We start from the raw sequence: 27,040 nt of genomic DNA on the forward strand, positions 1-27,040 counted from the left end.
GCACCCGATGATATCAAAACATGAGCAACGCTGAACGAAAATCACATACCAAAGATCTCTTGAAAAACTTTTACTGGACTTTTTTTTGTTTTGTTTTACAGCATCACTTTTTTTGCAAAGATCTGCCGAGAAAAACAGACATCTCACATTCTAACAAAGAAAGAAAAGCAGAAGAAAAATCTCTGATTATCTTCCGTGTGCATGAGAGAGAGTCCGGGTCTGGCTGGGCAAACAGTTCCACAGGAAGTGTGCAAATCTCTGGCATGATCACCTGAGCTCATCAGGAGAGTCGAGCTGCACTGGACCGCTCAGCCACATCTCAAGCCCCATCATGCACCTGTCATGACAGGTTGGCAATGTTGGCCAGGAAACGTTGGGCCCACCACTCCTCGAGATCAATAGGCACAAAATCTGGAAAACAGAGACTGGGTGAGTTCTCGGAGATCTTATCATATTTGAATTAAACAACAGCACCCAAAATATGGACTTTCCCCCCCCTTTTGTAGCGTGGAAGCAGATTTTCTTCACAACAGATCCTTTTGTACTCCAGAAACACATTAATGCAGGTTTAGAATGGCAAACGACGATTTTTATTTTTACATGGAACATTTGAATTTGTGTATCCTAAAGACAGAGGAGGCATTCAAAAAGAGAACAAGTCAGCAGAAATACAGGCATCAGGTCTCTTCAGCGCTTAAAGAAAGTTAACAGGACAGAAGTCCCAGGACTGACTCTTCATGCCGGGATTGGGGCTTCTCTCCGCGTATTGCACCGGGCCTTTCCCGTTCTCCGGCTGGGATCCCTCTCCGAGCTTCTGTTCCACCTCCTGCCAAGCTGCAATCATAAGTTATTGTCTCAGTATAAAACTACAAACTACAGTGAAAATACATAATGTACAATTAACTAGTTTGTTATGCTTTGCTAAAGTAGTTTAGCAGCTACATCACGGTTTCTGTGGGTCTTATAGGTCTCCATTCAATCTTGCACAAATGAGAGATCTTAAATCAGAGCATAAAGTAGAATTCATAGTCATGGGATTAAATGTTGCATGCTATGCAAAAAAAAAAAAAAAAAAAAAGCAACAAATATCTAAACATCCTTAAATCAAGATACATTTACTTGAGATGCCAAATGAAGTCTTATCTAAAAAAAAAAAAAAAAAAATGTATATAAGTGTGCATTTACGCTTAAATCAAAGAACTCGTATCTGTCAGTGCAGTATGAAACTTGTTTCAACTTTGAATTGAGTTGCTGAGCCCACTGGCAGATATTTGTTTTCATTTTAAACTCTTCATTTTGATCAATTTATCACAAAACAAGACTTGCTATCGTGTCTCTTTGTGCAGCGTCATCAGAAGACATCGTTAAAGTTATTCTTATACCATAAACATGCTTCTTTTGTAAAACGAGTAACCTAAACAGAAAGTAATGAACATTTCAAACTTTAAAGTGTGCTTTCTAGACATCTACATTCAGAAAATCTATTGACATTATGTTCCCTTTCAGTTAATCCTTACATTATTGTAACTGGTTTTAAATGGCTTAAATCATTCATATATCTTCATAAAATCTGCAGGAACTCTTTATACATTGCTCTCGTGTAGACTCAAATCTGCAAGTCATGGTGATGTCTCAATCAGTTAATGAATCATTTATTTGAGTTGATTCTTTTCAATGAATGGCTCATTGTGAAGCCTGAGCGAGTCCTAAACATTAATAGAGAGGTATACAAACTAAACGGACATGTTTTGTCCTATCCCCAAAATACTGCTTGTGTAAACACGACAAATGCGATGCATCACAACAAAAGAACAGTTTAGATCTAGAAAAAACATGTTCTCAATGGCAACTTTTGGACACCCTTTACCAGTTATAATAGCTTCCTCTACACTCCCTAAACCGGTTGCAGGATTTCACCAGATGGCACAGCTCTCTTCTATTGACTATGATGCAGTTTAAGAAAATATCAAGCCTCAGTTGACTAGCCTGTCTTTGTACAGAAGAGCCTAAAATCAGTCCTCGAGGGCCATTGCATCAGCGGCTGGAGGAGGAGCCTGGCCTGCACACAAACACACCAGCTGACCTTATTCACACCAACTCTGCTCAACTCACTCCCCCAAGTACATCTGTGAGAGCCTTGAACACATCAGAGTTCATTAAGGTCACGGCAGCTGCTTGGCCCTCCTCAAGGTCTCAGAGGTCGAGGATAAAACAATACTGCTGTTCTGGAAGATGAACTCACCCTCGTAAACAAACCGAACATTTTCCTCATGTGCTGGGGTGAAGCCCTCACTGGTGTTTTCAGCTTTTGGAGAGGTCGATCCGTTGAAGCGCTTTCCGTTCAGCCGGTGAAACACAATCTTAGGCGCCGGTGAACTACAAACAATAGATCAATATGGGGTTTTGAGTCATACGTTTTTTTTACAGTGCATTCATCTCTCATTTGTAGAATTTACATTTAAATAAAAGGAACTGTAACGTTGTATTAACTTAAATAAACATGCACATACATTACGTGGAAAAGAGAACCTTCTTTAACATGTAAAAACATTCACGCAGGATTCGAACGATGAACGAACGCGCATTCTTTTGGTGTACGGTTCCTTTAATTCCAAATAACGTTCCTTCCTTACGCAACGTTGTTTCTATAGTAACAGCGACGCGTTATGAAAGCCGTTTGTTTATTATTATCAGCAAGACAAGCGACATGAATTAAACAAGAGAAATTTCAAACACGCGAATGACAGACACAAACGCGACGCCTGTCGTAAAATGTCCCGCGACAGGTTCTTCCAGCTTAGAAATTAAGCAGCACAAGGTCCTTGTGCGGGTGACGTTATATATAAGAGGGGCTGCCTGTGACAAGAATGTCTTCGCGTTATAATACAACGTTAACACCAAAAGATTAGTAACCAACCCCTATATACAGGAATAAATAGGAATACAATCGCCACACGATCTTCAAACACGCCGACGGTCCACGCGCTCTCAAGAGCACGCGCACACTCGCAAGGTCACACGGCGCAAGAGAAACACGAGCGACTTCGGTAAAAGCGTAAAAACGGGACCTCGTAGTTTACAAACGAGGCCAGCTCGTTCGCTACGGATACGTTTAAGTGTGCTTAACTTATAAACGAGACGGCGACGTTGGGGTGTTTTTAAAGGCGCAGTTAAATCATGTTTAAGAGCGAGCTCACGTGAAGAGGTCAATCTGAGCTCATGTATTAACGTTAGGTGTAAATGATATTATCACTCACTCCGATACGAGCCAGTGGCTCTGCTTCAGCTCGCTCGCTTTGCTCTCAATCTGTTGCGTGGGGCCTGCAAGAAACAACATATGTTAATACGTAACGCCAATAACCATTTAAATAGAAGCACGTGGTTATTCTTCAATATCTACTGTATTAGCGTTAAATAAATGATTCACCGCACATACAGTAACGTGACGCATGCTGGTCAAACGGTACCTGTCCTCCGTTGTGTAACGAGTTTGCTGGGACCTCTGGTGATTGTGTACATCATGTGAGAGACGGTCTCTGAGGAACACCTCGGGCACGGAGGATCCACGCGAGCTCCACGGATCGGTGCGCGCGAGTGTCACGGTTAAATGCACGCCAGAGGACGCGACGCGGAGCTCTCTCGACGCAACGCAGCCACCGTGGAGATGAGCGCAGAGCTGCTGTGTGTTTCCTGCAGGGAGCCTGTGTAAGGTCAGTCAAGGTGAGGAGCGTGTTTTGCCCACAGTCTATGGTTTTGCCCTGATCACGCGTCGCGGGTCACGCAGTAAACTTTTTTGAGCTCTTTTAGTCTGGTTTGTTCTGGACTGTTACTGTAATCTCGGACGCTCAGATCGCCACCTTCCTCCGTGACGTCACGGCACGCCCCCGCGACGCACAGCCGGGTCACCTTTGACCCAGTCACCCGGCGGACACCCCCACAGCGGCTCTGTATACCATCTAAACAGGCCAGGCTTATTTCAGCTGGTCAGACTAATTTTGAACCAAATCAATGGACAATGTCAGACTAACTCAAATGAGCCTGTCTTGTTTTCACTTACATTTCACTGCTGGTCACATGCTCTCCATATAATCATGTATGTGACAAATACAGTCTTTTATGCAATCTTTATGCAACAGGTCCCGATCACTCCAATCTCAGCAAAAAATAAATAAAAGATTGAATATGATTTGAAATGTTAATTTAGATTTGTTAGTAGAACTTTAACAAAATAAATATAACAACATTAAGATATAAAAAATATATATTTTTTATTTTTAAATACATGATTATTTTAAATTTTCATTGTCATTTAGCAGACGCTATTATCTATTTTCTTATCAAAACTACACATTATGAACAATTATATTTTTAAGAAGTGCATTGGTAGTTGGTATGCTACACTTTCGGAGACGTCTGTAAAATATGGCACAATATATTGTGTTAATTTGAAGGAATTTTCTGTACTGATTTTGCAGTTTTATTTATTTTATTTGTACCCGAATTTCAAAATGACGCATTGTTTTATTTTGTGTTTTCAGGTTACAACTTAATCAATAATAAAATTTTTTTTAAACTGTTCTGATCAACAAGCGCAGGTACAAACTAATAAAAAGGTGTTTTCATAAAAGGACAATTATTATTATTAATCAATTGCAACTAGCAACTTAATCTATGTGATATCTGTATAATATATATATATATATATATATATATATATATATATATATATATATATATATATATATATATATTGCCTTTTTTGACGTTTGCCTTTTTATTATTTACAGTTATTAAAAGTAGCCAAATATATATTTTTAAAAGAGTTAAATTTGGTGCTTTTTGATGAAAAAGTAGCTAGGGCAGTCTGAAAGGTTGATAAGAAATGTGTGCAGCTGCCACGACGCTTCACGCACCACGTGGAAACCACGCGCTCTTGTGTAAAATCTAAACATATGTTCCTACATGTCCGCAAACATATTAAACTGTTTACAGTGTACAGTAAGACGAGACCACGGGTTGCGTAAATGTGCGCAGCTGCGACGCGCTTCACGCACCACGTGGGAAGCTGCCAGGCTTTACTTTGGTACACATGAACACAGTTTGTGTGGGTCAAACCACTCAGTTAATCTCGCTAATCTGCGAAACGTGTATTGAAGTTACACCGTTCACTCTTTAAACTAATATGACTGATTATAACGAGACAAAAATGAGAAACCCCCGTCTGAGGTGATTGTTACACAACAGCTGTTGTACAACAGTCCTTCAAATGCAACTGCTGGGACAACATGGCTGTTAATTAATAACTTAATAGTTTTATTTAAGTATTAACACCAGAGAAAACCAAAACATGCTGTTATCCTGAATTAGTATTTATGTATCAAACGTAAGGTTGGTGTTTGATAGCTGCCAGAGATCTTACCTCAGATCAAGACCTATTGCTTATACGTTTATTGACCCCTCTTAAAGTAGGTTATGACTACAGAGTGTAGTTTAACATGTAACTTGTTCATCAGCTATCAACACCAGACTTTTAAACATGAAATGAACCCAAATAGGAAGGAATACACAACTATCTCTCTTTCATGAATGAGAGAAAAGCCATACATTAGCCTGAATACTTTGTAGTTATACAATTTATCCAATGCTGTTTCTACTCAAAGTAGCAGTAAAAAAAAGTATCAGGTCTACTGAATAATTACTTTGCTCATAAATGTCGTGCCATTAAAATGGAAATAAAATAATGACGTAATATCTATATTGTCAAATTGGCTCACCTGAGTGGGTGTGTACAGTACTTTCGAACACTGAGATATATATATATATATATATATATATATATATATATATATATATCTCCCGTATTATACATTTCACTCAATGAAAGCACTCTGTTACCCTGTAAGTTTCAAGTCTCTACAGCATGCTGCCTAAATCAGAGCAGTTCATTACAGACACATACTTCAATATTTTGAGTCAAGCAGAACAGTTTAGTAGCTTGAATTATAAAAGGCCTAAACTAGCGATTGTACAGTGTGGTGTTTCAGTAGTGAGGTTCACAGTCCTCTACGAGACTGTCAGTGATGTAGTTGATCTTCAGTAGTTGCTGGTAGTACTGCTTCTCCACAGCCGTGTTCACCGTCCAGCCCACCACCTCTACGCCTCGGGCTGCCCAGTACTGCACATAGTCCCTGGGGGAAAGACAGTAAACATTTTAACGTGCAAGACACACTCCTACACTGGAGATGAGTAGATCAGCTTTGAATGTTCTTGGACTGATACACTTGCTCTTGACTTTTTCTTTTTCTCTCAAAAAAACAACTACATGTATTTATTGTATAGAGTGCTGCAGGAATGAGTTGTAAACCCAAACAGCTTAGCATTTTACAACTTCCCGTTCCATTGTCCTGAAGTCAATGTTTTTGAGACCGTTTTTTTACTGAATGCCTGATGTAAGGTTTGTGGTGAACACAAGCTCTATTTATTTATTCATTAATTTATTTTTTTATAGATAGGACAGTAGATAGAGGCAACAGGAAAGCACTGTGAGGAGAGAGGGAGCGGGATTCGAACTCTTAATCGAATTTTAGGCTTTTCTTTAAAAAGGCAATTGTTAACAATGGCTAAATGGGACTATAGAGTTTGTCAAGGACATTAAATGTCATCACACTGGACAGGTGTGCTCTTGTAAGCTAACTCAAACATGGTGAAATCATGTGACCATGGTGTAGTTAGATTGTAGCGTCCATTCAGCATTTTACTTCTGGCAAGCATAATTGGCTTCACAAGTAAGAAGAGCTGTTTTCTTTTGTAAAGATTAACATTTATTATGAACGAAACATGCAAAGTATCATTAACTTTTGTTGGCCACTAAGCATATTTTCTGCAGTAATTCCAAAAAGCCAATGGAAAAATGCCAATGCCAATGGCTTTTTGTCAAGGGAACCAGGGAACCATTTTTAGGCCCTGCCAACACTAGTGCATTTTAGTTTTAAAATGGCATTTTAAAATGAAAACGATGCTCATCTACACTGTCGTTAGCATGTTTAGTCAAATGACAGATAGATAGATAGATAGATACCGGCTTGCCCCGCCTCCAGAGTCTTCTGATTGGTCCACTGTTCCTGAACTGACACTGATAAGCGGCACTAAATGTAAAAGTTAAATTTGTCTTTAAGTCTAGTGAGTATTTACATAGAAAAACAATGGAAAAGTATCGCACTGGAATGGAGAAATGCCTTCTGTGTGCGCGGCCCTTTTAGGGTGGTGTAGCGCAGGTCAAGGATAATAGTCAGTGCTTAAACACAACACAGTGTCTCTTTTAATACAACTCCCATTTGAGCGGTTACTGACAGACATGCAGAATTTATTTTAGGACCTGTGGTAGGTGTGTTAAACAGCTTACAGTCATGTAATGCACATAATGATAACCTAAAAACAGCACTAATGACATGGTGACTCACGGCGAGACGAAGTTCTTCTGCACCAGGAAGGCAGAGACTCCACACAGGTTCCACAGCAGGTGATGATGGGCCCAGTCCAGGAGCACGTCCAGCACCTGCATCCAGTGGTGCTTCCACGCGGACGAAAACCGCGGCGTCCCGTCTCCCAACCGACTCAGACTCCACGGCCGATGGGTCAGTGCGGTCACCACATTAGGATCCGCCTGCCGCATCTGGAAAAGATCAGTCAATACACCTTTATATCAGTGTAGAATTGTCAAGAGAGGAGGAAATGCAGATCACATCGAGTGCAGTCGGGCTGGATTGTGTTACCCTATAGATGACTTTGGGCTCAAATGAGCAGACGATGCTTGTGTTGTAGAGCACCGGATACTTCTGGAATAATTCTTTCAGTGCCGCAGCTGCCTGTGGACAACAGATACATGAAAGCATTGATATTTCAGTTTTCTAATGCAAGAATCACACAGTGGTGGCCAAAATTATTAAAACACTAGTATTTTCACCAGCTAAAAATGGTTTTAAGTCAGTTTTTTCTGTAATGCGTCAGTAGGAAATATCAGTTTACATTTCCACACATTCATTTTGCCATTAATTGTAATAATCCAGTGAGATTCATCAGTCTGTTGGGAATGACATGAAGAAACTCAATCCAGAAGAACTGTGGCAATTTGAAAAACTTATTTTGGCCACCGCTGTAAAAGTCAAGTTCTTGTTGAGCAAGATCTTTGAATAAACCTATGGACAAGAAATAGTGCCACCAATAATGGACAGTTGCCAGTACCTCATCTGGATGCCCTTTGACGTCAAAGTAGATGGTCAGCTGGCGCTTGATGCATTCCTCTACAGCCTCCTGCAGCGTTGGCACTCTCTCACCTCGGAAACGCTCACTGCTCGCAACCAACAGAAACATACCACCTGCTGTCTTTAACTCAGTCATGCTTATTTAAACCCTATGTATGAAACAAGGCTTTCTTTCTTCCCGTCTAACCTGAGTCTGTGTTTGGCTGCTGCGTCCAGTTTGCGCAATTCAGAGAAGAGCAGCTTGTTCAGTGGCCCCGATCCATTCGTGGTTCGGTCCACGGTGTCATCGTGCATCAGTATGGGAACCCCATCAGCCGTGAACTCCAGGTCCAGCTCCACACCCATGGCTCCATTCTCACTCGCCTTTCATTGAGAAATGAGAGTCATCGTAAGAGGAAGAAACCAGTGCTTGGGGTGAGACACAATACCACAAAACCAGAGTTAATGCAATGCTTTCACAATCTGCCAAAGGTACAAGAAATACAAGAAATTAGCTTTTGAGGTTAAAGAACGTGCTGGCGATGTAAAAAAGTGAAAGCAGACATTTTGTCCAGTGTGCAGTAAAAGAATATTTAATATACTTAAATTTTAGCCATTCCGATCACTTGCAAAGAGTCAACTAAAAGTTATCAAGTTATCTTGGATAATGGGCCGTTCACACAGAATGCATTTTTAAAATGAGAGAGGCAATGGCAAAAAAAAATAAACATACATCTATATATATATATATATATATATATATATATATATATATATATATATATATATATATATATATATATATATATATAATGCCTTTTTAGCATCTCAGTTCAGCTCAAAGAAATAAAATATAAAATGTACATGTAAATGCAATATATTTAGTAGAATTCATATAAATTAGACTTTGTATACTGTGAATATTGTTGCCTCTATGCTCCTGTTTTGTACATCGCTTTGGGGGACAAGGAGTCTGTTAAACGAATACAAGTAAGTTTTGTTGTATAAAGAATCTAAATATAATATTTACACTGCAGCACTCAGCTGTCGGTTCTCTCGAGTCGGACTTGTTCGAAAGAAACGATTCTCTGTTCAATCACACAGTGAACCGCTATATTTGATTCTTTAAAAACTCATTCATTGGAACAGATTACTTGAAAAGATCCGACTCAAAAGAACGGTTCGCTCACAAATGGTCTTTAAAAAGCTTAAATTTCTGAATTGAAGCTGCTAAATCAATAATGCCACAAGAAGAAGAAAACCCAGAACATATTTGAGCACTAAATCATGAAAGAGAAGGCCGCATGGTGAAGCTCACCGCGCGTATAGCAGCGATGGTGTTCTCGGGGGCGTCGTGTCCTCCGCCGCGGTGCGCCACCGCTGACGCGCCGGATGCGGGCCGGAGCAGCTGTCTGGCCCGGCTGGAGGGGACCCGGGGGAACCGGAACAACACCAGAAAGAGGTAGAGAGAGGCCGTGAGCACCGTGGGCCAGACGGCGCTCCTGGTTCCCAGCAGAACCACGACGAAGACAATCGAGAACAGCGCGAGCTCATCTCCCAGCTGAAGCATGACGAGACCGCGAGCCTAGCTACGAACACACGAGCGCTATCACCGCCAATAATCGACCTGTGATCAATAAACATGAAACATCAACATAAGAAACGAGCGTCGCTGCTCTCGGATGATATCCGCATCGCGAGCTTCAGTCATCCAGATGTTGACACACTAGTTCAGCCTGGAGCCATTCATTGCTGCACATCTGTGTCACAAACCTGCTTGCGTCACTGAGCTGTCGTCATTGTTATGACATCACGGATGTATTACGAAACTGCTCGCGTGACCAGTTTGACCTCAGCACAATACACAGCATTAACTGATTAGTAAATGTATTTACAGTGCATGTCGATAACCATTCACGCCGCTTGACGAACAAAGAGCGCAAGATCTCTACAATAAAATAATTAACGTTATCTGACGCGATGCCATTTGGTGGAAACTTCCTACTGTAGAAAATAACAACTTGACTATGACATAAAAGTTCATTGCGTTCAAAAAAGAAAATTTGGTTAGGCCTATTATAAGTAAATTTCAAGATTTATTTATATAATAATAATAATAATAATAATAATAATTATTATTATTATTATTAGATTGTAAAACATGTACAATTTAGTAAGTTTGTATTAAATTATTTAATTGCAATACCAACTCAGAGACTTTTATTTTGAACGTTTTATTTCTATGCACTGAACTTGTGTGGAGATGTAAGTGCTTTAAAAATGAATATATTGTTAATTTTAATACATTTCATTCACTTATTTTGGCCATTTGTTTTGTGTATTTTCTTTGTCATTATTAAATCTTAGCTGCCTAGAATACGAGTTGCAAATGCCTTTTATTCAAACTAAGTTCATAACAAGGATTGTTTGACTTAAATCCCCGTGTAAAGGATGATAATAAATAAATAAAAGGCAACTAAAATACAATATATTTATATTATTTAATGTAGTTTAATTCAACAAATGAAAATAGTTTTACATTTCAAAAGTATATAAATTATTTACCTAAGCTATTTAATTGCGATAACGACCTTTATTTTGAAGTTCCGCTGAAAGTCTTGTCTTTTAGTCTCCCGCTTCACAGAAGCACCGCGCAATGCACTGATCCTTGTGTGGAGATGTAAGTGCTTTCAAAGCTACATAAAAATTGTAGACACTACTACATTTTATTGAATTGTTTTGCTGTCATTTGTTTATTTTCTATCGTTATCGAATATATAGAAGCCTGAAACACTTCAGCAAATATCCTCAATCTGAGTTCACATAAGGATTGCCCTTGACTGCCAGTATCTTACTCTAATTATACCCACATGATAAACGTGGTTAATGTACTTATTTTTGAGCAAGCATGCTGTATTATCTAGTAAATTTAAGCGTTTGTCCTTTTAATAACTGTTGTTACTAGTGACGGGAAAATGAACCTTTTCGAAGCTTCGAATCAATTGAATCAAATGCTTCGCAAATGATTCACTCTTTGGAATCGCTCGACACATACGTGAACGTGCTAGTGACACATACTGGTAAAACAAATGTGTAAAAGACAGTTAAAAATTCATTGCAAATGTTTTCTTTAAAGTATAATACAACAAATGTCATAATAAATAAATAAATAAAAACACAATTAAATATGAATTGTCTGTATAACTATGGGTTTTTTGTTTTTTGTTTTATGGAAAGCTTGTAACGAAGCCAGTAAGACACTATTAACTACTCATCTTTTTTGGCCTGGTTTGACACACAGGGCTTAGATTAAACCATGATTAGGCAATAGTTCAATTAGGAAATTATTTAAGTAGTTTTTATAAACATGCCTTAATGGAAAAAATTCTGGTGTGCCTCTTGAGACAAAACAAAGACACTGAGTTATTATAAGATCTGTTAGTGCACATTTCTTTCAGTCGAAACAGCACAGACATTTACTTTATGCTTTACATTTTAGTCTGGGATTAGGCCTAAGCCTAGTTTGTGAAACCGGGGGTTAGTGACAGAAATGCCATGTTAATAATGTGTACAAATCGATGAAACTGCTCTGAGATCAGGTAAAACCCATAGGCGCTGGTGCAATGGATAATTCAAAATCACCGCTGGGAGCTGCTCTCAATGAATTCTTATGATTCACGGGCTCACAAAAATCACCCCTCAACGGCAAACCATTAAAACTTAGCCTCGTTAACTGAAATCCACGTGACTTCAGTACTTCGATACACACTCCGAACCAACGTTTAGAAACCATCGATTCACAAAAGTTTCGAAGCGTCACGTAGCAGTGCTTTCGAAAGCGCCCATCACTAACTGTTACCATGTTTACTGTCTCCTCAGATGATGTCCGCACGGTTAATCCGCGTTTCCCGTTTTCCTCTCTATGGGTGTCATCGTGCGGAACAGTATTTGGGTCAACGGATGCCCATCACAGTCACACACCCTGTACTGATCCAACCCGCGTCCTTCTCCTCTGACCTCGCCTCCAGGAAGTACAGTCCAATTTACACTTTTCCGGCTATCAAAGGCCTGCGGGCGCTCTCTGGACTCAAGCTGATGCAGACGGGCATCACTGTGATCTTACTGCCGGCGGTGTATTACCTCTACCTGCAGGGACAGGCGTCAGGACTGCTGCTGGGTTACTCCACAGGCATCGCCGTGTTTGCCGGCGTCATGCTGTACTCCATAAGCCACTACGTCAGACGAGTGGTGGGCATGATGTATCTGGACTCAACGCAGACCGTCTTAAAGGTGTCGCACCTGACCTTCTGGGGTCACAGACGGGACATGTACGTGCCCGTGTCAGATATCATGACTCTGGGAGAGTCTGGGGACGCCAAAGGAGAGCCCATCCTGCGTTTGAAGCGCTACGGTTGTTCTGATACCATGTACTTCTCCACCAGACTGGGACGAGTGGTGGACAGAAGGGCTTTTGAGAAGGTTTTTGGGAGTTTGTCGTGAATTTACTTCCTCTTGTTGTTGGTTTTTCTCATGTCATGGACCGTTAGATACGGTCTTGTAATTTAAGTGATGAATAAAGATGTTATGTTAAAATTTTGGAAAGTCTGACAGTGATCAGTGTTGAGCGCTGTAGTAAAATGTAATCCATTACATTAATTCTAATACAACTGAAGTAATCTTTAAATCTGGTAACTAGTCATCTATAAACTTGTAACCTATTACATTTCAAAAGTAAACTTTTCAAAACTGAATGATAATCTTCACAAATGAACACAGTTGATTACTATACCATGGTTGCTCTACAAGTATAGCAAATATACAAGTTTGAAATTGTGTATTTTTTGCAAATTTACACAATGGGGCTGTGAAAGTGGACAAGTGAATAAAAGAGTGTACTTGTTTGGCATCATGCACCTCTCTTGTGTAGCATTTAGCCACTTGTTAGAAAAAGCCTTCCTCAAGACACATACATCCTTAAAAAATTAAATAAGGCATAAGTGTATTTTATGTCATGGAATAAAATGTTAATACCACAGACCATGTGAAACACAGACCTTCAGCCTTATTAGAATTTTTTTTCTCACAGATAATTTAAACAAAAACCCAGTCAGACTTGACTGTACTTGAGTATATCGTGTATAAGTGTAATTTATTCTAAGCAACCCACAGAAAACCGCTCGACGCTTCCTGTTCCCTCACACTTAACGACGGTCCCAAACAGCACGGTCTGGTGGTGAAACTCTAGTTTTTTTTGTTTTTTGTTTTTTTTGCAGCTTTGATGCTTCAAGGTAGGTCAACATTTATTTAAATCTCAACTAACACTTAGATTACACCCATTGTTCAACTGCGCGTGCCACGAGATCTAATCTCCATTGAACTCTCTTGGTAAAAAGTTCAGACTAACAGTACCTAGATGCTATTGTAAACGAGCTAAATCACTTGAGAGAAGGATTTGTTATTTAAGACTTTTCGTTTGCAGGTAACTTCAATTAAATCATATACTGGCTATTACGAAGACCGGTAGATTTGTGGGCCTTTACAATGTTGTCTTTCTGGGATTTTAAGTAAAAGCAGTCTCTGAGAGAGTAATTCATTTAAAAGATCTGGTCCCAGTTGAATTAGCCAGAAAAACAAGGAAGAAAGACTAAAATGGAAAGCAACAGAAATGCATGCTTTTATCAGATGCAGTTTGCATTTTTAGCAAATCTGTCGTTCTGTTTATGAATGAACGACTTGTCTTGTTTTATTTTTTGAAAGTTTCTGTAAGTTGTATGGCCCAGTTGTGTGATTTTTACACTATGGATTGATTCACCTTAGCTGTGTTTTCCCTTAGGCTTAATATTTGGATTCCCTTTTGAAAACTGCAAGTGTGTGTGTGTGTTCATTTTGGACACAATCTACACAAGTATGTATGACATCCAAGAGTCACAATCAGTTTTTATGTATTTTCCTTTATATTATCTTTTTTCTTTTTTTAAATATGTGTTTTATCCACACTTGTGTTTTGGTTGCAGTAGTCATGTACCACATTGTCGGTTTTGGTGACACTAAAGTGGAAGTTGTGTCTGCAATCTGGGTGAAGAGTGCTGTGTGTGTTTAATTAAAAAGGTTAAATGGTAAACAACATTTAGGATGGTTCTGAAGCTACCCCTTTCAGAATAGCAGACCGATCTCCAGTCAGAGGCGGTGCCTGAACCCCTGATGCCACCGAAATGGAAAACAAAGTAAGATTGTTTATTTTGTGTATTTCTTTAACACAGGCCTGTCTAACAAATTAACATGCATATTTCTTCTTGAACTGCAAAATGGTCATATTTAACTGAACAGTGTTTTCACATTAACATGCCACACTCGCTTCATCAAATTTAGTTATTAAATTTCTTTCCTTTGCTAAAGACGAGACATGTGTCCACTGGATGATCATGACACGGATGAGGAGGGTACCACACCCCTAAAAAACAATCTGCCACAAGCTCCTCAAATACAGCCACTGTCTAAAATGAAGTCCTCTAGGACAAAGTCAAAATCAATCCACGGGTGTGACACAGATTGAGGAAACTTCAAGACCATCCTTGTTGGAGACAAGTCCTGCCTCTGAGTGGCATGAAAATACTCTGCTGCCTCGTCAGATTTCCCAGCAGCCGTGGCAAATGAGTCATGACATCACACAACATAAGAGTGAATCAACACGGTCCCAGGACACAACTGTACAGTCTCCCGAAGAACCGGCACAGTCACCGTGGCTCAATGAACCCCTAGACCCCAGAGAAAAGGGGTCTTAATCGATTCTCATTTTTAGAAAAAAGATAGTCTGGCCTGTTTTCAGTTAATGAACGGAACACTGTACGCATCCCATCCATTACATCACAATTAGCTTTGTGCTTTATTACTTTGAAGCTGTTTATATATATATATATATATATATATATATATATATATATATAAATTGCAAATAGCCCACCTTGTTGGCAGAGATTAGAGTAACTCCGCCCACCAACATATGATTGGGCAAAAGACGTTCAATAAACAGCTCCAGTCCAGTGACGTAGAATCGACCAGACTCTCCATACGTTATTATTGCATACTGTTTTATAATTTACTACAATGCTAAGGAGGAGATAATTTCCACTACTTGCAGTAAGTGGTATAAAAAGCAGAAAATCCTGGCAATTTTTTTACATGGTGTCACAGTGGAATCTATAGCTAGCACCTAGTTTAGCACCTATAGATTACACCTAGTTCAAATAACAAATCGCTAAAAAACTGCTATTTGCACTTAGTGTAAATAGCATCTATCGCTAAGAAAATATGTTATTTTTACTTAGTGTAAATAGTATCTAATTGCTATTTACACTTAGAGCAAATGGCCGCTGCCTTTAAAAAAACAAACGGGACAATCTGGCATGTACTGTACCTGAAAAATCCAAGATAATCTGTTAAACGAATCAAATTGTGAAATTTGTGCTTTAAGTGTAATGCTCATTTCATAGCATTAGTAGTGTGGTCAACTTTGCAATTCCTGTGTTTGTTTCAGCACCTCTCCATGACATATTAACTAAACAAGAAATTCTTATGGAGCAGCAGAAGAAGACTATGAGGATGGTGCAAGATCTCAAAGCAAACTGGGTTTCTGAGGTCACAGAGACTAACCATGTAAGTCCAAAACAATGTCCAGTTGAAGATTTGAGGTCATTCACTTCCCTTCGATCCAGTCCGGAAACCAGAGTAAAATTGGTAGGTAAGATGATTAGTTTCTCATAGTTGCTTACGGTTATCCTACAAGTTTTATTGTAGTGACTGCTATAAATAAATGGTGTGTGTTTAATTTAAAACAAAAACGGTTGAAAAAAAACCTATTTGAATAATTAATCTAATTTGGTAAGTCTAATATCAGTGTTATTCAGCACTAGATTTAGCCAATTCAATCTGTTTATGTCAGTGATCAACAAACTACACAGTGGGTGCTTGGCGCTTTCAGAGTCAATTCTATTAAAATCTATTAATTCTGTTAAACAGGAAACATACATTGAGAACGGAGAAGATGAAATGCCATACAAGGTTGAAGAATCCTGTCCGGTACAAATAGGAAATAAACGGGCACCAAAGATGGGCGAACCCTGTGGACCTACCTGAGCATGCCCTTAATAGTGTGCTTACACTCTTGACTGAGAATGGAAACAGGATAAAGAATGTCATAACTCCTTTAAAAGCATTGTATTTAATACAGATACGGGGCATGGATCACCAGCAATATTTTCATGAGGTGGCCCAGTGAGTGAAAGATCTCCACTTCGAAGCCCAGCTGTTGCTATTTTCATTTCCGATTGGCTGACTCAGGTAAAGGTGATCACATGAGGTACCAAGCAGCCAATCCAGCGGCAGCAGCGACACATGTGGCCAGAATCACCTGTACTGTGGACGGTCGAAGCAGCATCTTGGCAAAATTACATGCATAGGTCGTGCTTCCACTCACCGCTAGACAGAAAATGAGGGAAGCAGTTGAGTTAAAACAACAAAACTTCTTAAATGTACATAATATAAAACTACATATTAATAAATATAGTTTTACTAACAACTCACCCATCTTGGCTGCATAGTAGGGGCATTTACTGATGTCTCCACCAATATCCCCATGTGCATGGAAGCCAATGTCCTGCACTTCCTCTTTTATATCTTTCCCAATCTCCTGCAACTCTGTGAATACCTGATGAAGGTCAAAATGAGGATTTGCTGAAAAATTACTCACCCTCAGGTCATCTTAGATGTAGATGGGTGTTTTTCTTCATTAGAACAGATTTGGAGACATTTGGCATTAATTTTGCATCAGTTGCTCACCAATGGATCCTCTGCAGTGAATGGGTGCCGTCAGAATGAGAATCCAAACAGCTGATAAAAACAACACAATAATGTTTTTATCAGCTGTTTGGACTCTCATTCTGACGGCACCCATTCACTGCAGAGGATCCATTGGTGAGCAAGTGATCTATTTCTCCAAATCTGTTTGGATTAAGAGACAAACTCATCTACATCTTGGATGGCTTGATGGTTAGTACATTTTGCATTAACAAGGTCCTTTAAAAAGATCTGGATCAAAAAAGGAAGCCATATTTGATCATTCTCTTACATCCAAATTATATTTAAATGCCAGGTTGGCTTCGTCTAGCAGCTTCTTCTTGGTCTCGGCATCCACCTCCAGCTCATTCATGCGACTGCGGTACAGTCTCTTGAAGGCCGTGGGGCTGTGGATGCCTTCAAAATGGTAGAAGTTCGCTCCTTCACCAGTGGGGGGCAGTTTTAGAGCCCGCTGAGCCACTTTCTTCAGAATCTGCCCTCCTGACAGGTCACCCATGTAGCGGGTCCAAGCATGTGCAACCAAAAGAGCCGGATCGTCACGTCCCACCTCATGAATGCGCTCCACATAGGGCCGTGTGGCTGCCGAGCAGGAGATCTTGCTCTCCCAGTCTTCACCGTAGAGATACTCCAGGTCTTTGGCCAAGGCGTCTCGCCGGTGAAGCTCAGAGGGGAAATACAGTGGGGCAAACATAGGGTGGTCCTTGTTCTTCTCGATCTCTTCCTCAATGGCAGAATAAACATAGTACAGGGCAGCTGTGCCAAGCTGGGGGATGAAATAGCAACAGAATGGAGGTCAAAACAAGACTGTTTTTTTTACCAAACTCTACAAAAGTCAATGAACGCTAGATTCACCTTAAAAAGTTCTCGTTTGATTCGACCCCTCAGGAAGTCCTTGACAAAAGGCGAGTTCTCTGCTCTGTCGTGAGACTCCTTGGTTCCAGCCGTTAACACCTCCGACAGGTCATCAGGACTGAAAGAGAGAGGAATCTATGAAGATGAAAATTGTTTATGCTCTGTACTGACACCTACTGGCTTGGAGGTAGATTCACTTAATAGCCAAAGCGTTATTAATGCCATTGTTGAAATACAAGGCATTTTGTGAATGATGCCATGTTATTCCCCCTTTGTAACCATTTACAAAGTCAGCTGGTGTATGATGCCTATTATTATTATTATTATTATCTGTTCAGATTTTTAAAGTGGTATGGTGCAGTCCAGCCTTAAATAGTGCTTGTATTTCAATTTGAACAGATTGCAGTCTTCATCCCATGTGAGAAAACATACTTTCTTTTTTAGTTAAAGTGCTATTCATTTCTTTAGGTGTAAGACTTGTGGATGTGGATAAACTTGATGCACCCTTAAAACAAGTGCATCTTGAACCTGTAAACATAATGACAAGCCTGTCAAGTCAGAACAAGGCCCATGTGGATGGATTCTTAAAGGTCCTATGACATGAAAATTTCACTTTCTGAGGTTTTTTAACATTAATATGACTTCCCCTAGCATGTATGTGGTCCCCAAGTTTCTAGAAATTTTAATCGGTGTAAATTGAGATTTTGCTATCTTTCTCTGCCTTTGAGAAAATGGAAGCTCAAACGGGCTGATCTTGAATCTCCTCTTTGTGACGTTGTTAGGAGAAACGTTACCTCCTCTTTCTCTGCTTTGCCCACCCAAATATTTACATATAATTCAGTCGCAATGTCAGGACAGGCGTTACAAACAGACTTTTATGATATGGATTCGACAGCACCGGCACAAACAGTGAGTAACAGTGTCCATTAATGCCTGATCTGTGATCAGTGATTTCTGATGTGTAGCTAATTATTCAAGTTCACACAGACTTTCTTTCTAAATCGTTTAATACTGTTTATGCATCAGTGAATCAAGCCAGTGACTAAACGATCAACTTCACGTTGTTTCTCTTAGTAGCATGAAACAAATCTGTTATTTAAATTGTGATTTAACTACAGAGAGCGATCAAAGAACGCTCCCTTTTTTTTCCGGAGCTGTCACACATCGCGAGTAACGTTATATCTGCACACTTGCCTAAACTGCTGTTACAATGAATGACGCTGTTATGCTGCACAACAAAGCTCTTACTGTATTCATGTGTTTGCTGTTAGTTGTGGTGAAAGCATTTTGTACGGTGGCCGAGAAGTGCAAAACAAATCACAATTACAAAAACAAAATAACAAATCCAAAAACACAACGACAATTCAGAAAACACAACGACAATTCATACAAAACGGAAAAGGTAGGTATATTTTGAGAACGACATACTTATCGCTGATTGGATGAGACACTTGTCAATCAAAAATAAATTGTGAACAACTTTGTTGAAATCTAATGTTTAATTTTGCTAAAATGGAACACATTAAACGCTACTTTGAAGAAGGACATTCATATGCCGTGATTGTGGACATGCTGGCGACATACCACGACATTAAAATGAGCTTGCGCTCTTTAAAAACACACCTGAAGAATAATGGTATGTTCAGAAGAAAGAACTATTCGCCCATAGACGAAGTAATGAATGCTATTAGAGCAGAGCTGCGTGGACCAGGACAGTTGTTCGGCTACCGGACAATGTGGTTAGTACTTCTGTGTTTTCTGAATTGTCGTTGTGTTTTCTGAATTGTTATTTTGTTTTCTGAATTGTCGTTGTGTTTTCTGAATTGTCGTTGTGTTTTCTGAATTGTTATTTTGTTTTCTGAATTGTCGTTGTGTTTTTTGAATTGTTATTTTGTTTTCTGAATTGTCGTTGTGTTTTTGGATTTGTTATTTTGTTTTTGTAATTGTGATTTGTTTTGCACTTCTCGGCCACCGTAATTTTGTGAGAGAAAACGTGTTGCAATAATGATAATGACGAGATGACTGCATTCACGCGATAAACAGACCCGGGGTGCTTCTCAATATCCCTCCTCGTCTCCTCGCTCCTCCGTCCTCCATCCTATGACCCGGAAACCGATCGAGCACAGCCATCTTGAAGGACATTCTCTAATTGCACCACAAGGACGCAAGGATCGAGGAGGCTTCATGAGGAGCGATGAGCGAGGATACACAGGTGTATCCTATGCGGAAGTCTTTTATCGACTTAACGTGACGTACGTATAAATTCTCCTCCCCTTCACATCTTTTGTAATTATTTTTATTTATATTTTACCTTTTCACTTCAAATAAACCATGCATGTCATATATTTCAAACAGGGCATCTTGCTTTATTAATATTTATTATGAATGTCTTAATTAACAAACTTTAACAACATAAGGGCAGATCCCTTTAATCACAGCTGATGACACTCTGAAGTAACGCTGAAGGGAGTGAGGATAAATCATTTCACTTGATTCAAGTCCTCCATCCTCACGTCTTTTCCTTGCATCCTTCCCTCACATCCTGAAGAGGTGGAGCTAAGACATGAGGAAAGGAAGCGAGGAAAGGAAACGAGGATGCACAAATAAGAATTGAGAAGCACCCTCTGTCTACTCCATGCTCATCACTGCAGCCTTTCATGTGATGGGAAAAGATCGAAAACATAATTATATAATCAACAAATCCACCATTCGTTAATCTCGATAGCTGTAATAGTATATATATATATATATATATATATATATATATATATATATATATATATATATATATATATATATATATATATATATTTGAGAGGGGTTCCACATGTAATACGCATTTCGTATGCAAAGATGTCAGCCAATCACAACAGTTGTCGTTTACTCGGAGTCTCACAGCAGACACGCCCCTTCAAACAGAGCATTCAAGCCAGAGGGCAAATAACAGGATATAAAAATGCTTTTTATTTCTAAATTTTAAATGTAAAAATCATACTAACAATATAAGTACACCTAAGGAAACATTAAAAAGCATTTAAAGAAAAGGAAATAATCCATGTCATGGGACCTTTAACATCATCTTATTTAACATAACTTTTTATTATTAGTAATAACACTGAAAGGTACCTGAGCGTATCATCGTCGCTCTCAGTAATGATGTTTTCTCCTCCGTTGGACACTGAATCTGCAGCCATCATGAACTGTTTGTGTTTATGTCTGGTTCTCCTCTGCTTGATAAATAAAGGCAAGTCTTGAAGATGACACGTCTACAACCAACCAAGGCCAAATATATTTAGCCACTGTTCTGTCAATAGTGTTAAAGCATAATCATCATGTCATGCATGGTGTTAATCTTAATTGCGCAGCTCGTGTCCATTGTGACATTGGTCACGAGTGGCCAACAACAACAACACTCGTGACATTGACTTTTTATGACAGTCAAGTTTATGTAGCTGATTATATTAATTTGTACGCTGTACGTACCGATAGGATTTAGCTTTGCTCAATCATTTAAAACAGGAGCGCGTTTATAATGTACTTTACCTGCTCTGCGATGTTTACGGTGTGCAGTCTTCTGCAGTTCACATCACGTTGTGTGAATGTTTACAGAACTAGGCCCGCCTCCAAACAGGAAGTAGAATGACGCGCTGTATGTCACGTATCTCATAGTGCACTCAAATGTAAGTCCATTCATTCATAGGGAATAGTGAATGAGTGAACGATTAAGCGATTTCGTACACAGCATAAACCTCATGTGTATCATTATTAATCATGTGTATACATCTCTCTCTCTCTTTTAAAATAAATTATTTACTGTTTAATTGAAAGCTGGTGTTACAACTAGATCTGTGAAGTGTTACGTCTACATCAAAAGTTAAATAATAATGCTATATAGCACGAGTCCTCTGTAGCTCAAATGGTATGCTTTTAAATAAACGTGTCTGCTAAATGCATAAAAGATTAAATAAATTACGAATAGTTGATAATATAATATATAAAATAATAAGTGTTTAATTTTAGGTGCGTTTCACTTTTCACCAATAGATGTCAGTAAAAACTAGATAATATCTCAAATCAAGCAGCGGGCGCTAAGAACGAGTAAAATAAATAAATAAAAATCACCTGTACGTAGATATGCAGTCGATTTAGTTCATTAGACTTTTGGTGGGCCGTTTTTTTTTTTTTGTCGTCCAGAACACTTTAACAAAACGCGTCAGAAGCCCTTAACATCAGTTGAAGAGTGTTTGGGTAAAATCCTCCTCAGTCCACCTCGTGACGGTGAGTTTTGCACTGGCAAGCAACACTGCCATTTTCTTAAAAAAAAAAAAAAACTTAAAAATCGATTCCATTTTATTTTTAATAAAATCTTTTTATTATCATTTGTTTTAAAAATAAAACAAATCTTTAATAAAACAGTATCTGCTGTTAAAAACAGATCAGAACGCAAAAAGGCCCACAGCTTATAAGATCTTAATGGTTCTCCTGTTAACCCCAATATATTTTTTACGATGAAAAATGTTCCTCTCGTGCATAACATTGAATGGGATGTAGGAAGCACATATGCCAGACACATTTATCATCTTTTATCAGCATATAAGCCTACTACATAATCAGGAAGTCATATTTTCCCCAAGCGTATAGTGATTTGTAGTACTTCCCTCTATTTATGTCAATGTGTTCTTAGTAATATATGGGAGCAGCCTGCCATGTGTTTGATTGAGCATGTGTGACCTGCACATAAGGATACAATACCATTATGATACACCTAAGATCGGACCACCAGACAAGCCGCTCCACTTAAACAAAGGAACAAAGATGTTTTCCCTCTACAAAACGTCCGAGTATTGAAAAGACCTTTGGCACCTTCATAGCTCTTTTATGTCTTGAAGTGCTCCCGAAGCCCAATTTGACTTTTGTGCTGCCCGTGATGACCGCCCACCTCAGTGTTTATTAGGGAAGAGCTTCCTGAGATCAACAATATTGCTTTGGCCTTGACTTCACCGCTCTGCTATTTCATATTCAATGCGAGTTCCTTTGTTTATGTGCATATTTGGGACTCCAGAGTGATTATCACTGCGGGCTCAATTCCTGTACACGTATCACAGGAGTATACTTTCAGTCGATAATAGTGTCGGTGACATCATTCTGATCAATTGTTAGTCCACCGTTAAGTCGTCGAGGCTCAAATTTGTCATCCAGATATTTCGCCCTCGCATTGTTTTTTAGCCTGAATATTTCTGGCAGTGCAATTTTGAGTCTGGTTTTATGAAAAGAGAACCTTCCTGTCTGTTAGGATTTCCCCTTGTTTTCTCCAATGAACAGTTTAAGTAAAATGATCAACAAGGGTGTGACAAAGCTGTGGAGCATTTACTTTCAGCAAAACATGCTGAACCTATTACAAGAGCTGACTTTGTTGAAAAAGAAGCCGTTTTAGGTGATTTAAGCAGATTTGGATGATGGTCAAGCTGAAGTTCATCTGATTTTGATTTGCACTTGCATTATGTGGTTCTAGTGAGCCAACTCCAGTTTTTTCCTCCCATGTGGCGCAGATCAGATATGACCCACAAACGTGTAAGCAGGAAGAATGCACATGGATTCAGATATTCTCGAATTGCTTTCAGGCCTGATTCATATGTGGAAATAAATCAGATATGAATTGGATGTGGAGCCATGTGTGGTGCAGGACTTCATATAAAGTTGAAGTCAGAGGGATTTGTCACCTTTTTGTCGTCCAAACATTTAGAGAATAAGCTACAGTATAAACAGGCCACATTTCTTTTGAGTACCTTCGTTCAGGTTTGCAGGAAAACTTCAGTTTTTAGTGGTTTGTTCAAATCCGCAAGTATTACCAGTGAGTAAGACCTCCAAATTGGTGATAATGCATAAAATATGGTTTACAGTAGTGCCTTTAGCGCAGTAGAGTCTGAACGAGTCTCGTAACAGTACATCCAGCAAGTTCTTCTCCTCCAGAAGTCCCAGGGAAGAGTCTCTGGGTCACCTGCACCATGAATCACATGTTGACGGGAGCTTGCTGTGTCTCTCCGCTGGACTATAATTAGAAACATGCCTCGTGCTGCGCGGAGGAAACAGTTTGGATAACAAAGAAAGGAAAGTGTTTGCATCAGACAGGCATGTACTGTGATTGCAGCTTGGCGTTTCTTCTCGGACGTCCCTCGTTCCCTCATTTCCAAATGCAGGTGAGGGGCAAAGAGTGGAGTCCTCGAGGGTCACACAAACTTCAGCTCCTCGTTGACTAATGATGAATAATCCATGACTGAATCATTCAAACAAGACTTGCACATCAAGACACCATTCATGTATTGTGTAGCAGACGATTGTGTCTTGGACATTTGGAGGGTTTCTAAACATTTGGGATGGCTTGGCTGCCTGCTTTACTTAAATATACAAGGCCCATAATCGCAGGTGGGACATGGAAATGGTTCTTAGATACGATTTTAACAGTTTCCCCTAAGATACAGAGATTGTATTGTGACACGCATGCAAGGCAACGAATGACTCTCAAGAGTGGATCGGGTTATGAACCGGGTGAAAAACGGCTCCTGCTGACAGCTTTCGTGCACGAGCGTTTCCCTGAGGCCTGCTGAACACCAGATGCACTATACAGACATATATCAACCATGAGTACACCGCAAAAGAAAATAAAGGTTTCCGAACTGTCATAGACACCTGCCAACACTAATGTTTCTGTCTACAGTCCTTCTTAAAAAATATCCGGTCTGTCATCTTTGACAGGCATCATGGTAACAATGGATAGAGGTTATAAATTTGTACCTACTTTGTCTTAAAGTGTAATACTTGTAACTGTTTCATATGCTGGAAATATAGTAGATACTATAGTAGATGGTTCAAACACAAGTTTGTAAATCTTACGAATAATAACGGTCTGTCCTGAAGTATTTGGCACAGATATGTTTGCAGCAGATCCTGCAAGGTGCTTTGTAGGTCTAGCTCAACCTATAGAAGCTCAATCGGATTGAGATTTGGGGAATTTGTAGGGCAACATCTTAAATTCTTAGTCATGTTGCTCAAACCGTACAATGTTTGCAGTGTGGCAAGGTGCATCATCCTTTTGAAAGAGGTCACTGCCATCAGGGAACACCATTGCCTTGAAGGGCATGTGTTCTACAATGATGTGACAAAGGTACAGTAGGTGTCAAAGTCAATCTACATACAATGGCAGGACCCAAGGTTTCCCAGAAGAACATTGGTCAGAGTACACATACATCCTGGGCCGTCCATTTGATCCAAAAGAAAATTTGATTTTTCAGACCAGGTGACCTTCTTCCATTGATCCATGGTCCGTTTCTGATGCTCACATGCCAGGTGCTTTTGATGGTTTTTGGTGTGATCAGACCAGACATCCTTCACTCTCCATGTGCATCGTTAGACTTAGACACCCAAGATCCTAATGCTGGTTCAACGTTTGTCCTTCTTTGCACCACTTTTGGGTCGGTACTAACAAGCTGCATTAGACTTGAGGTTTGGACATGCTTTAACCCAGTCATCTAGCCATCACTATTTGGCTCTTGTCAAAGTCACTCAGATTGTTTGGCCTATTTTTCCTGCTTCCAACACGTGAACTCCAAGAACTGACTGTTCACTTGCTGTGTAACATCGCCCACCCCTTGACGGATGCTGTTAACAATATAATCATGTTATTCACTTCACCTGTCAGTGTATTTAATGTTGTGACTGATCAGTGTATATATCAAATATTTCTTAAAATGTGAGAGTTATAAAGTTTTTTCCTGGTTTGGAATTTTCTATATGTTTTCCTGATATTCTATTCAAAGCTGTTTGGTTTTGATTTTTTTTAAGTGTTTTACTACACACATTGTGCTGGACAGAAGACATAATACATGGGACTGTTAGAAAATAATGAGCTGAGCTTTGAGTCAGTGTTTTTTCCAGTAATAGTACTCTGTGTGCTGATATTTTCACTAAATGAGCAAAGCTAGACATCTCCATACAATGGACAGTTGTCATTTGGGGAGTTATTGTTTAACATGCCAAACGTCTGTTAAATAGATTTTTGGAGTTCATATAGTCTCCTGTTTGAACTGCTGCCATTTTTTCCCTTGCATTTTCACTTGGGAGTCATCCTTTAAGAATCCAAACCCGCTATTTTTGAGAATCCTCTGCAGAACGTTTTTCACTTGTTTTCCCATCCATTTTTTTTCTCTTTTTTTCTTCAATTATGAATGTATCAGTCTCATTCTTTTTCATATAAGAATGATTTTAAAGATTAAATCTATTTGGTAAAAATTGCCTTATTTGGTCTGGTTTAAATTTATTTCATATACCTACTCAAACTTAATTCACCGTTGCATGGCCAATTAATTATCTTATATTGGTTTGATATATAGGAACATTCAGAATAAATACAGAGATCTTATGAGAACTAGAAATTGGGTATTATGAACAAAAAGTATTTTTTAAATCCATTATAAATATATTTTCTTCTCAATGTGTTGAAACCATAATGAAACCATTTGATGTCATCTTTTAATTGTTATATAAAATATATTAGTATATGTAGAAAATAAATGTGAATTATAGATTAACCTAAAATTAATACATTCTATAAAAAAGTTGTTAAGTGTCAAACCTGGCATGATGCATTACGACATGATCTCCTTTTCTTGTAAGATGGAAAAAAGAAAGTTAGAAAGTCGTAAGAGTGGGAAAAAGAGGACAGACATTTTTTTTTCACCCAACTATCCTTTTAAACTTGCAGATCAGCAGATGTATGGTGACTACAGGTCTGTTCTCCAGACCGGATAAAGGGATCGAACTGTATGTCTGAATAGCTCCAGCCCAGGCCTCTGTCCCAGCAGGGGGTTCATTGTGAATACACCCAGCCTGGCTCGGATTGTTCTGTACACATATGTGCACACACATACACACATATGACAATACCTCTCTTGCAATTTACATGGTTCCTGTTACCCCGTTCCTTGACTCCCTCGATCTGTTTCTCAAAGTCTGTAATCTGACATGAACATGGTTTATGGTGATAAAGTTGATTTATGATGTTGTGTTTGGCGGCTGATTTCCGATAGCAGGTCTCAGGG

The 27,040-nt window shown here is 39.2% G+C and overlaps 4 protein-coding genes across 5 annotated transcripts; 1 reads left to right on the top strand and 3 right to left on the bottom strand.

Annotated features, from left to right (window-relative positions):
* Positions 1–57: 57 nt before the first annotated feature.
* mcrip2 (MAPK regulated corepressor interacting protein 2) lies at positions 58–3,715 on the bottom strand. The gene is made up of 5 exons (XM_059569703.1): positions 3,468–3,715; positions 3,258–3,321; positions 2,243–2,376; positions 733–834; positions 58–411 (listed from the first exon to the last, which is right to left on the bottom strand). The coding sequence occupies exons 1-5, from the start codon at positions 3,520–3,522 to the stop codon at positions 341–343; spliced, it is 426 nt and encodes a 141-aa protein (XP_059425686.1). The 5' UTR covers positions 3,523–3,715; the 3' UTR covers positions 58–340.
* Positions 3,716–5,849: 2,134 nt separating this feature from the next.
* gde1 (glycerophosphodiester phosphodiesterase 1) lies at positions 5,850–10,197 on the bottom strand. Its single transcript, XM_059569702.1, has 6 exons — positions 9,559–10,197; positions 8,449–8,624; positions 8,242–8,347; positions 7,773–7,865; positions 7,461–7,672; positions 5,850–6,188 (listed from the first exon to the last, which is right to left on the bottom strand). Exons 1-6 carry the CDS (start codon positions 9,808–9,810, stop codon positions 6,041–6,043), a joined length of 987 nt encoding a protein of 328 aa, XP_059425685.1. The 5' UTR covers positions 9,811–10,197; the 3' UTR covers positions 5,850–6,040.
* Positions 8,451–12,836, top strand: tmem186 (transmembrane protein 186). The gene is made up of 2 exons (XM_059569704.1): positions 8,451–8,675; positions 12,120–12,836. The coding sequence occupies exon 2, from the start codon at positions 12,120–12,122 to the stop codon at positions 12,738–12,740; it is 621 nt and encodes a 206-aa protein (XP_059425687.1). The 5' UTR covers positions 8,451–8,675; the 3' UTR covers positions 12,741–12,836.
* Positions 12,837–16,438: 3,602 nt separating this feature from the next.
* Positions 16,439–21,613, bottom strand: hmox2a (heme oxygenase 2a). 2 transcript variants are annotated; one of them, XM_059569710.1, is made up of 6 exons: positions 21,489–21,613; positions 21,072–21,172; positions 17,946–18,063; positions 17,365–17,856; positions 16,821–16,944; positions 16,439–16,715 (listed from the first exon to the last, which is right to left on the bottom strand). In XM_059569710.1, exons 2-6 carry the CDS (start codon positions 21,140–21,142, stop codon positions 16,588–16,590), a joined length of 933 nt encoding a protein of 310 aa, XP_059425693.1. In that variant the 5' UTR covers positions 21,143–21,172; positions 21,489–21,613; the 3' UTR covers positions 16,439–16,587. The 2 variants fall into 2 exon arrangements, with proteins under 2 accessions (XP_059425693.1, XP_059425692.1); XM_059569709.1 differs by having other exon boundaries at positions 21,072–21,175; positions 21,489–21,581.
* Between the last annotated feature and the right edge of the window lie 5,427 nt (positions 21,614–27,040).

This window comes from Carassius carassius, chromosome 16 (assembly GCF_963082965.1).
Source record: "Carassius carassius chromosome 16, fCarCar2.1, whole genome shotgun sequence".
Classification (NCBI taxonomy): Eukaryota; Metazoa; Chordata; class Actinopteri; order Cypriniformes; family Cyprinidae; genus Carassius; species Carassius carassius.

What these genes read in the sequence shown, in the direction of transcription:
- hmox2a (XM_059569710.1), bottom strand. Translation starts at nt 21,142, where the DNA reads ATGATGGCTGCAGATTCAGTGTCCAACGGAGGAGAAAACATCATTACT. An exon ending in TCAAACGAGAACTTTTTAAG is followed by an intron (nt 17,857 to 17,945) that starts GTGAATCTAGCG and finishes TTCATCCCCCAG; the next exon opens with CTTGGCACAGCTGCCCTGTA. An exon ending in CATTTAAATATAATTTGGAT is followed by an intron (nt 16,945 to 17,364) that starts GTAAGAGAATGA and finishes GACCTTCATCAG; the next exon opens with GTATTCACAGAGTTGCAGGA.
- mcrip2 (XM_059569703.1), bottom strand. Translation starts at nt 3,522, where the DNA reads ATGATGTACACAATCACCAGAGGTCCCAGCAAACTCGTTACACAACGG. An exon ending in CGTTACACAACGGAGGACAG is followed by an intron (nt 3,322 to 3,467) that starts GTACCGTTTGAC and finishes TGTTTCTTGCAG; the next exon opens with GCCCCACGCAACAGATTGAG. An exon ending in CCCCAATCCCGGCATGAAGA is followed by an intron (nt 412 to 732) that starts GTCAGTCCTGGG and finishes TCTGTTTTCCAG; the next exon opens with ATTTTGTGCCTATTGATCTC.
- gde1 (XM_059569702.1), bottom strand. Translation starts at nt 9,810, where the DNA reads ATGCTTCAGCTGGGAGATGAGCTCGCGCTGTTCTCGATTGTCTTCGTC. An exon ending in CCATCGCTGCTATACGCGCG is followed by an intron (nt 8,625 to 9,558) that starts GTGAGCTTCACC and finishes TCTCAATGAAAG; the next exon opens with GCGAGTGAGAATGGAGCCAT. An exon ending in GCAGCCAAACACAGACTCAG is followed by an intron (nt 8,348 to 8,448) that starts GTTAGACGGGAA and finishes GGTTGCGAGCAG; the next exon opens with TGAGCGTTTCCGAGGTGAGA.
- tmem186 (XM_059569704.1), top strand. Translation starts at nt 12,120, where the DNA reads ATGATGTCCGCACGGTTAATCCGCGTTTCCCGTTTTCCTCTCTATGGG.